We start from the raw sequence: 8,757 nt of genomic DNA, 5'->3' as shown, positions 1-8,757 counted from the left end.
GGCGGGTCCTGCTGGCAATCTGCTCCTTTTTCCTTTGTGTGTGTGGTGTCTCGCTAGCTGCGCCGGAGCACGGAGCGAGTCGTTCCTTGAAGGTGCACGCTGCCCTGTTGCGCCTTCTGGGAACAGCTGCTCTGGGAACAGCTCCCGAAATCCCGGCCCGGCAGCCCCACGAGCTCTAGGGGAAACTGGGAACGTGCCCGAGCGGGGCGCCGCCGGAGAGGGCAATAAAGCAATAAAGCCTTGACCGGAGATCACAGTGCCTGGCTGCGCCAGTCTGCGAGGTCCACGCTGGGAACCCGGCCCCGCCCGACCCCAGCGCTGCCCGCAGCAGCCAACATGGCGGGTGGCCGGCGGCGGGGCCGCGGGCCGGGGGCGGGGCGCGGAGTGCGGCGGGGGCGGCTCAGAGCGCCCCGCAGCGGCCGGCGGGGGGTGGCGCCATCTTGGACGGAGGCGGAGAGCGGGGCGGCGGCGGCAGGTGGGGTCGGGCCGGGCCGGGCCGGGCCGGGCCCGGCCCGGGGATGGCGGGGCGGGTGTCACGGGTGGGTGTGAGGGTGGGTGGTTGTGAGGGTGGCGGCTCCCCGGGAGGCGGTGGGTGAGGCGTGGCTGCGCGTCCCCGCGGTGTAGCGGTGTCCCGGAGCCCGCCGCGGTGTGGACCCCGCGGGGCAGCCCCTCGGGAGGGCCCGGCACTGCCGGTGCGTCCCGCTCCTCCCCGGCGCCGTGGCAGAGCCGCGGGTGCCCGTGGGCCGAGCCCGCTGTGACAGCCCCGCCGAGCAGAGCCCTAGCCCCAGCCCTGCCTGCTCGGAGGGAGGTTTTCCGCCCTCGCTTTCCCATCTCATCCCCTTCACCTCACGGCAATATCAGAGCTCAGCTCTGGTTCCCGTCTCCGAAAGAGGGAGAGCCCGGGCGGATCGGGTCACCCCAACCCCGGGCGGTGTAAGCCCGGCGAGATGCTGGAGCCCATCCCTCCCTCAAAACCCGCTGGGAATGCCTGCCAGCGCTCCCAGTGCTCCCAGACCCCATCCCTCCCTCAAAACCCGCTGGGAATGCCTGCCAGCGCTCCCAGTGCTCCCAGACCCCATCCCTCCCTCAAAACCCGCTGGGAATGCCTGCCAGCGCTCCCAGTGCTCCCAGACCCCGTCCCTCCCTCAAAACCCGCTGGGAATGCCTGCCAGTGCTTCCCGGCTCGGTCACTGGCCGGGTGGCAGAGGCAGCAAGCCTGGTACATCCCGGGGAGGGGAATAGGTATAATTCACTTGTTTTCCAAGTGGGAAGGTGGGGCTGGCTGGAACCGAAGGCCCCCATGATGGGGCAGGCCGGCACCCACCTTGCTGTGTGGGCTGCGGCTGGCAGGGGTTTGCTGCTAGACTGGGAGTGGATGTGCTGCGATGCCGTTGAGGTTTGCTGGGGCTCTTGTGTGGTCAGCATTTCCATCCTTGACTTGGGTGTTCCTGTGTGATACCATCTCCCATTGCTACAAGGGCTGGTCTGGATGCTTGAGGGTTTGAGCTGTAAAAGTTAATTCAGCAAAGCTGGGTACTGCAGTCTGTCCAGGTGCCTGTGTGTGTGGTGCAGGGGATTCAGGTGGCACATGCCAGACAGGAGCCACCACTTGGAGTAAACCTCAGGGAGTGTTTGGAGAGCATGACCTGTAAGGGACAGAGGGACTGGAATCCTTGTAGAGAAGAGAAAGGGAAACTTCACACTTGTTAACACCTGTACACATCTCTCAGGTCTGTCCAGCTACAAGGGAAGTTCAGCCTTTCCCACCTTCCTCCCTGTAGATGAGAATTAAGGGAGCCTTAGTGGAGATACTGGAGAGGAAACTCCTCAGCAGAAAAGTCTGGTAGTACAGGGGTGGTTTTTGTGAGGAGCTGTCTGAGCCTCCTCAGAGCAGGTTGGGAAGATGTCAGAGCAAGAGGTGTAGCTCATCTGACCTGAATCTTCAGGTAGACTTGATCTGCACTGAGAGGGGTGGGGGTATGGATTAGCTGCCCACTTGAGCTGCCTTTTAGCCCTCAGGGTTTAAGAAATACCGTAGTAATTGCCCTATAATGTTCTAAAGCCTGGCTCTGGCTGGCAGCCTGGCTTGGCACCCTTAGTATAACTTGATCTTTTAAACAGACCTCCAAATGTCACAAGTGAGCACATGAAGCAAGACTGGCTGTCCCCTTGCTTGCTCTACAGAGCCCACAGTAAGCTAAAAGCTGCAAAATAAGCCTGGAAGTGGGAAAACCCCAATCCATCTTGGCTCCTGGGAAGTGGGTAAGGCCTGAAGAGTCCTGTGTAGCGTGCAGTGGCTTTGTTGTTGATCCTAAAAGGTGTGTAGTTGTTCATGGCTTGATCAGTTTTCCTGTTTTGCCTTCTCTGAGCTGTGTGAGACTGGGGATAGTGGCCCATCTCCAGCTGCAGATGGACACTGAGATGGCCAGGGCTGCCTTTCCCTCACCGTGTCCCTCTAGACAGCCGGGCAGGTGCTGGCTAGGCCACAACAAATGGTCCTGCTCTCTGTGCTGTGCTGTGCTGCAGCTGACACGGTGACTTGCCTGGTGAATCATAAGTGAATGCTGCTGAGAGCTGAGCTTTTTGCAGACACCACAGCATTAGCCCTACTCCTTGGACAAGCTCCAGCTTGGGTGATTCCATTCGGACACTTTAAATGTTCCCTGTTGCCTTTGCGGGCACAAGGCTCTGCTTTTCTGCCTGTGAACTCTTGGAGGCTTGCTGGGGACTGTAAAACAGCTGCTACTTTCACTCCCTGGCTGTTTTTTTGCTGGATGTCAGGGGTTGTCTGTACAGCCTGACTGCAGGACTGTGAAAGAGGCTCTGTTAACGCCAGGCAGTTGATTTGCCAATAAAGGTTGGTTTTGTTTTTCCCATCAGCTCTACTCTGTTGGCTGCCGAGGACTGATGCAGGACACAGGTGAAGTCATATTGGTTTTGGAGTCTAACAATTACCAGCTTAACTAGAGTGATGGTTTTTAAGGACAGGGCTGTAATTAGGTCAAGCTGTCTTGTTTGTTGAATTCCCATTCAGCTGCCAAACTTGGTAGTGGAAATGAACTTGGGGCCTTTTTGAGGATTGCTGTTTGTCTCCATTGGCAAAGAGCATTTGGGAGACGGCTCTTGTGCTTCTCTCCGTGTTGCCAGAGCCCATGGGCAAAGGCAGAGCGTTGTTGTGCTTTCCTGGCAGGGGCTGCTGAGCTGCCATGGGAAACACCACGAGCGAGCGGGTGTCTGGGGAGCGCCATGGCTCCAAGTCCCACCGCTCGGATGGCTCCGGTGCCTCCCACCCCGCCAAGGAGCACCCACACAAGATCATGGTGGGCAGCACTGATGACCCCAGCGTTTTCAGCTCCCACGACTCCAAGGTAAGGGCTGGTTGCTCCCTTCCCTGCTTGTCCTCTGGAGCTTTGGCACACTGCCCGTGTGTGGGGCTGTGTTCCCAGCCGTGCCAGGGGTCTCTGGGGAGCTGGGACGCTGGAGGAGCTCTGTGGTGCTCCTGTGTGTGGTGTGCAGGTGGGCTGGTAGAGAACCTGTAAGTGTTCTTAGAGCTGTGTGAATGTGTTCACAGTTGTCTCTGTGTCTCAGTCACATCTCTCCAATTTTCTTTGCCCAGATTCCTGGGGACAAGGAGTTTGTGTCATGGCAGCCGGATCTGGAGGAGTCAGTGAAACCATCCCAGCAGGCTCGTCCGACTGTCATACGCTGGGCTGATGGAGGCAAGGAGGTCTTCATCTCTGGATCCTTCAACAACTGGAGCGCCAAGATCCCACTCATCAAGAGGTAGCTACTCCCTCAAGTCATTTACTCTATGTTCATGTCTGCTCCAGTGCAGAGGACGTTTTCCTTTGCTCTCTTGGCTTTTCTTTGAGACAAATACACAGTCAACTCCTTCTCTGAGTGGTGCTGCAGGGACAATGGAAAGTTGTGAAATAGGGACAGGACAGGATGGGTCACTTTGCTTGCCCAGCTGGATGTCATGCAGCAGCCAGTGCTGGCAGCAGAGCCCTGCCCAGGTATGCAGCAGTCCTCTGGAAGCTGTCAGCTCTTCCCTTGGCTGCAGCATTACCCCATGCCTAGTTGTATTGCTGCCAGTGGGAGTTAGTTGTTTGTCCCTCACATATCTTCCTGCCCTATTGATGTTCTCGCTGTTCAGCAACACATCTGTGACTTACATAGAAGCTCATGAAGGATTCTAGCAATTAATCTGGAATGAGTTTATCTCAGTTTCAGACTTGACAAACAGACCTGTCCCACTTGCTCCTGTCCTGCTGTGCCAGCACAGGGTAGGAGCTTTGCCCACATGTTCTTCTTAGCCTGACTTGCCCAGGGTGTCTGTCACATCCACTTTCTCATGCCTTGGATCACTGATGATGAGCAGGCCTAACCCTGCATGAAGGTGTTGGGGTAGAGGGGCTGGACAGTGCTGATTCCTGGGGCCCCATGGAAGAGCAGCTTTCAGAGCATCAACAGGGTGATGCCATTGCACATCTGTTCTCTCTGCACAGCCACAATGACTTCGTTGCTATCCTGGACCTTCCAGAAGGAGAGCACCAGTACAAATTTTTTGTGGATGGTCAGTGGGTTCATGATCCATCTGAGGTAATACTCCAAGCTTTATCCCTGCAGATCTTGTCTTCTTCAGTGAACTAGACAGGATGTAACTGCAGCAAAGGGGGAACAGGAAGAGCGGAGACTATCTCCTGGAACAAAAGGCACGCCTCCATCCCTGGAGTCATTTCAGAGGCTGGTTCCTCCGGACTTAGTCATGCTTTATGGGGAAGCTTTGGGGAAGGGCAGGGAAATGCCAGAAGGTCCTCAAGTCCCACTGAGAATTGGCAGTGGGAAGATGGGCCATGAGGTCAGCACTCACAGGTTCTCCAAACTGAATCATGCGGGAGCAGCATGGGAAGGACAACACACCTACCCATGGACATGCAGCAGGATGGAGGGTGGAAATAGGAGGTGATGTAGGAGCCTGTGATAAAGGAAAATCCTCCCAGGGTAAACAGCAGAGATCTACAGCTGTAGGGCAGAGAGGGACACCAGCCACCTGTGCTCAAAGGTAGCATTGCAGCAAAGACAGCTTTGGCTGGGGGTATCTAGGAAACATTGAATGTGTCTCAGTTGGAGGTGAACACAGGAAGATTCTCACCCCAGTTCTTTCCAGCCTGTGGTTACCAGCCAGATGGGGACAATAAACAACCTCATCCATGTCAAGAAGTCTGACTTCGAGGTGTTTGATGCGTTGAAGGTGGATTCCCTGGAAAGCTCAGAAACCTCAGGTCGGGGTGAGTTTTGTGGCATTACAGCTTTGCATGTGCTATTTTCACCTCCTCTGGTCTGGGTGCACACACTCCCTGGGCAGAGGTGTGGGGATGAGAAGTGTTGGGCAGTGTGTCCTCCCCAGCTCAAAGCTGAGGCCTTGTCCCTCTGGAGGGGCTGTGTTGGTGTAACTTGTTCTGTGCTAGCACCATCCCAGAGCAGAGCTGCTGCCTGTGTGTTGCTGAGGGAGCCATTTTGGACTGGGAAGTGCCAGGAACATCAGCCCTTTCTGTCTGGTCAATTGTAAGTCATCTGATCCGGGGTACAAGCTAGGTGATAGCAGGATCCAGTTTATTTTCAGCAGCTACTCTTGGTTTTCACGCCAAGGTAATTTGTACCAGTGCTAGCACATTGCAAACCTCCATCTGCTTGTGTTACAGCAGCAGGTTAGGTTACCACACAGGCACTGGTGGTGCTGGCTCAGTGTGAAATGCTGGCAGGAAGCTGAGTCTGTCCCTGGTACAGCCCTATCTCAGATACAGCTCAGCTCCATGTCCTTTCCCAGCCCAGGCAAGAGACACTGCTGGACAGAAGCCAGCAAGCAGCAGCAGCCCAAGGAGAGGGAGCCCTTCTGGGAGCTGGCTGTTCCCAAATGTTCAGATCAGATGTAGCTGGGAGATTCAGCCACTCCAGCTTTCAGTGACCGCAAGCTCCTGAGGTCCCTCCTATGTTTGGAAGAGCTGTTCAGAGTTCCTATTTGCCTTCCCTGGACCTCCTCATTAGGCAGCACCTACAGCAACCTGCTCCCAGTGCCCCTGCTGCTGAGGGCACAGCTCTGGAGCAAGCCAGCTGCTTCCTGCAGGGAGAGGGGCCTGGCAGTGCCCAGAACTGTGTGCTTGAGGGGTCTCATGATGGCCAGTATTGTTGTGTTGTCAGTGCATCTATCAGCTAACAGCCCTGCTTGGAATTGCCATGGGCTCGCCCAGCTGCGTTTTCTGCTGTGAAAATGTTGAGCTGTTGCTATAGAATAGATCCCTGCCCATGGCTTGTGGAGGATGTTTGTGCTTGAAAGACCTTGCTGAGTCCTTCTCAGCTTCTTAGGAGCTGCTCTGTGGTCATCCATCCTGCTTGGTCATTTCACCTCTCTGCCTTTGTCTTCTCTCCAGATTTATCCAGCTCCCCACCGGGACCTTATGGCCAAGAGATGTACGTATACCGACCCGAGGAGCGCTTCAAATCCCCACCCATCCTCCCGCCTCACCTTCTCCAGGTCATCCTCAACAAGGACACCAATATCTCGGTGTGTACCAGCATGCTGCCCACAGAGAGAGCCACACTGGGGTCAGAAAGAGAGTCCTGTCTGCAGGAAGCGTGGGTTCCCTTGGCTGGGGTCTAGCCCTTGGCATGTCCTAGGAAAAGTGTCACTTTCCCTATTTACCATGCTGATTTGGCCTCATGGTGCTTAGCTGAGCTCTGTTCCTGTTCAGAACAGCCAGAGGCAGTGGCAGCTCGAGCTGCCTGAGACAGCAGCTCTTTGTGCTGACAGGGGCTGGGGGATCAGGGCTCTGCTGTTCCTGTGACACTCCTCTCCTCCTAGTGTGACCCAGCACTGCTGCCTGAGCCCAACCACGTCATGCTCAATCACCTCTATGCGCTCTCCATCAAGGTAAGCACAGGTCCCATGAGGCTGCAGATGAGGAGCTGCTGTGGCTCCCAGGAGCCTGCAGCACCTGCAGGGAGCAGAACCTGCTCTGCCGGGGGGTGGGAGATGGGACCTGGCTGTCTGGTGAGGTGTGGCACACACAGGAGTGTGACTTCCTAATGCTTCCCTTCAGCTGCCTCTGTGCAGCGTGCGGGAGCTAGCCGTGTATCAGACCCTGCCCTTGCTCAGCCCCGCTGCCCTGTTGTGTGTTGGGCTGGCTATGGGACTGGGGACAGGGACAGGCTGGGGCAGCACCCTGAGCCCCAGGGGTGCCCTGGCTCCGTGTGCTGACGCTGTGCCTCCCGCAGGACGGCGTGATGGTGCTTAGTGCCACGCACCGCTACAAGAAGAAGTACGTCACTACACTGCTGTACAAGCCCATCTGAGCCAGGGCTTCGCACACTCCCCACGCAAGACACCAAACGCTGCTTGTCTGCACACACTGGACCACGGGACTGTGTGAAAACTGGCCACTGGCTCCAGCCTCCAACCTGGCAGGGACGTGGGCCCCAGCAACAAGCTCAGGGCCATTGGGGCCTATGACGCTGTCCCATCCTACTGGTGTGGTTTAGCCCTTGGTTTCCACCCACCTGCAGCTTCCCTTGGCTTCTGTGAGTCTCTGGGACCACTTCGCTGCTCACCAGAACAGCCCCTCCTCACGCCCAACACTAAAAGGGCTTCACCCTGCCTGTCTTCTCCAGCCTGCGAGGGCCTCGAGGTGGTCCTGGCACTGCACCTGGTCCAGGCTCCAGGAACACATCCTGTTCTTCTGAAGGTTGCGCTGCTGCCTGGTGGTGAGTCTCCAAGGCCACCTTGGCTGCTAGGGGCTCTGTCACACTCCAGCCTGGCACCTGCCTCCTGTCCCACAGCCCTGGCTGTGAGGCTGCCCCCCAGCTTTGAGGAGGGCTCTGCAGCCCCAGCCTTCTGTGAGGTTCAACGTCAAGCCAGCATGATGGATGGTACCACTGGACATAGCCACTCTTACTTGCTGCTGTGAGAGCACCGTCAAGGACTGCAAAGCCCTGTCCCCAGCATCAGCTGCTTCTGTGGGACAGGGCTGACTTTGTCATGGCCAGAGGGGCACCGGCCCATGCCCACGCTGGAGGGGCTTGGGAAGAGCAGAGCTGGGCAGGCACTTCAGGACCCCGGCTGCACCACCTGCTGCTGCAGCAGTGCCAGGGGACAGGGGGTTCTCTATTTATTACAGTATTTATTGTTCTCGGTGCTGTTTGCCTGGTGTTGGAGAGGGAGTCTAGAACAGCAGGAGGAGCAAAGGGAGCACTCAGTGTGGCACAGAGCTACCCTTGAATTGTTAGGGCAGGGCACAGAGCCACCCCACTGGGGACAGATGGTGCCCTTGGCACCCTGTGCTGCATGTGGTTTGGGGAGGGGGAGCACAGTTGCAGAGACAGGCATGCCAGAAACACCACAACCCAAAGGAGATCTTTATTGGGGACTCTTTAGCCACTGAACAGAATATGGCATTTCTTACATCTTCCTTCTGCACTGAGGCCCCAACATGTCTGGAGTCCCCACAATGCATTTCCAGTACCTCTGTCTATATACATATACATACATCCACAAGCAGGGACGGGGACTCATTGGGGTTATGGAGGGGACCAGGTCCCAGGGCAAGGGGTACTCAGCGTGGGAGGCTGTGTCACCCCACTCTGTGAGCACTGAGGGTGGAAGGGAGCAAGTACAGAAGCATGGGCCAGACAAAGCCCAAGCCAGCAGCTGTTGTTGCCATGCCCATCAAAGGCTGGTGGAGGGCATGCAACCACCACAGC

At 56.8% G+C, this 8,757-nt stretch overlaps 1 protein-coding gene across 2 annotated transcripts; it reads left to right on the top strand.

Annotated features, from left to right (window-relative positions):
* Nucleotides 1-3,206: 3,206 nt before the first annotated feature.
* Nucleotides 3,207-8,095, top strand: PRKAB2 (protein kinase AMP-activated non-catalytic subunit beta 2). Of its 2 annotated transcripts, none has more exons than XM_062497469.1 (7): nt 3,207-3,368; nt 3,617-3,783; nt 4,509-4,602; nt 5,171-5,285; nt 6,432-6,565; nt 6,863-6,931; nt 7,276-8,095. In XM_062497469.1, the coding sequence occupies exons 1-7, from the start codon at nt 3,207-3,209 to the stop codon at nt 7,351-7,353; spliced, it is 819 nt and encodes a 272-aa protein (XP_062353453.1). In that variant the 3' UTR covers nt 7,354-8,095. The 2 variants fall into 2 exon arrangements, with proteins under 2 accessions (XP_062353453.1, XP_062353452.1); XM_062497468.1 differs by having other exon boundaries at nt 5,171-5,291.
* The last annotated feature ends 662 nt before the right edge of the window (nt 8,096-8,757 follow it).

Source organism: Cinclus cinclus, chromosome 8 (genome assembly GCF_963662255.1).
Source record: "Cinclus cinclus chromosome 8, bCinCin1.1, whole genome shotgun sequence".
NCBI lineage: Eukaryota > Metazoa > Chordata > Aves > Passeriformes > Cinclidae > Cinclus > Cinclus cinclus.
The sequence above is the reverse complement of the archived record's forward strand: the minus strand, read 5'-3'. Positions and strand labels throughout refer to the sequence as shown.

Excerpts from the sequence above, each read along its gene's own strand:
- PRKAB2 (XM_062497468.1), top strand. The coding sequence starts at position 3,207 with ATGGGAAACACCACGAGCGAGCGGGTGTCTGGGGAGCGCCATGGCTCC. Across the intron at positions 5,292-6,431 it reads CTCAGAAACCTCAGGTCGGG|ATTTATCCAGCTCCCCACCG; the intron begins GTGAGTTTTGTG and ends TCTTCTCTCCAG. Across the intron at positions 6,932-7,275 it reads TCTATGCGCTCTCCATCAAG|GACGGCGTGATGGTGCTTAG; the intron begins GTAAGCACAGGT and ends TGCCTCCCGCAG.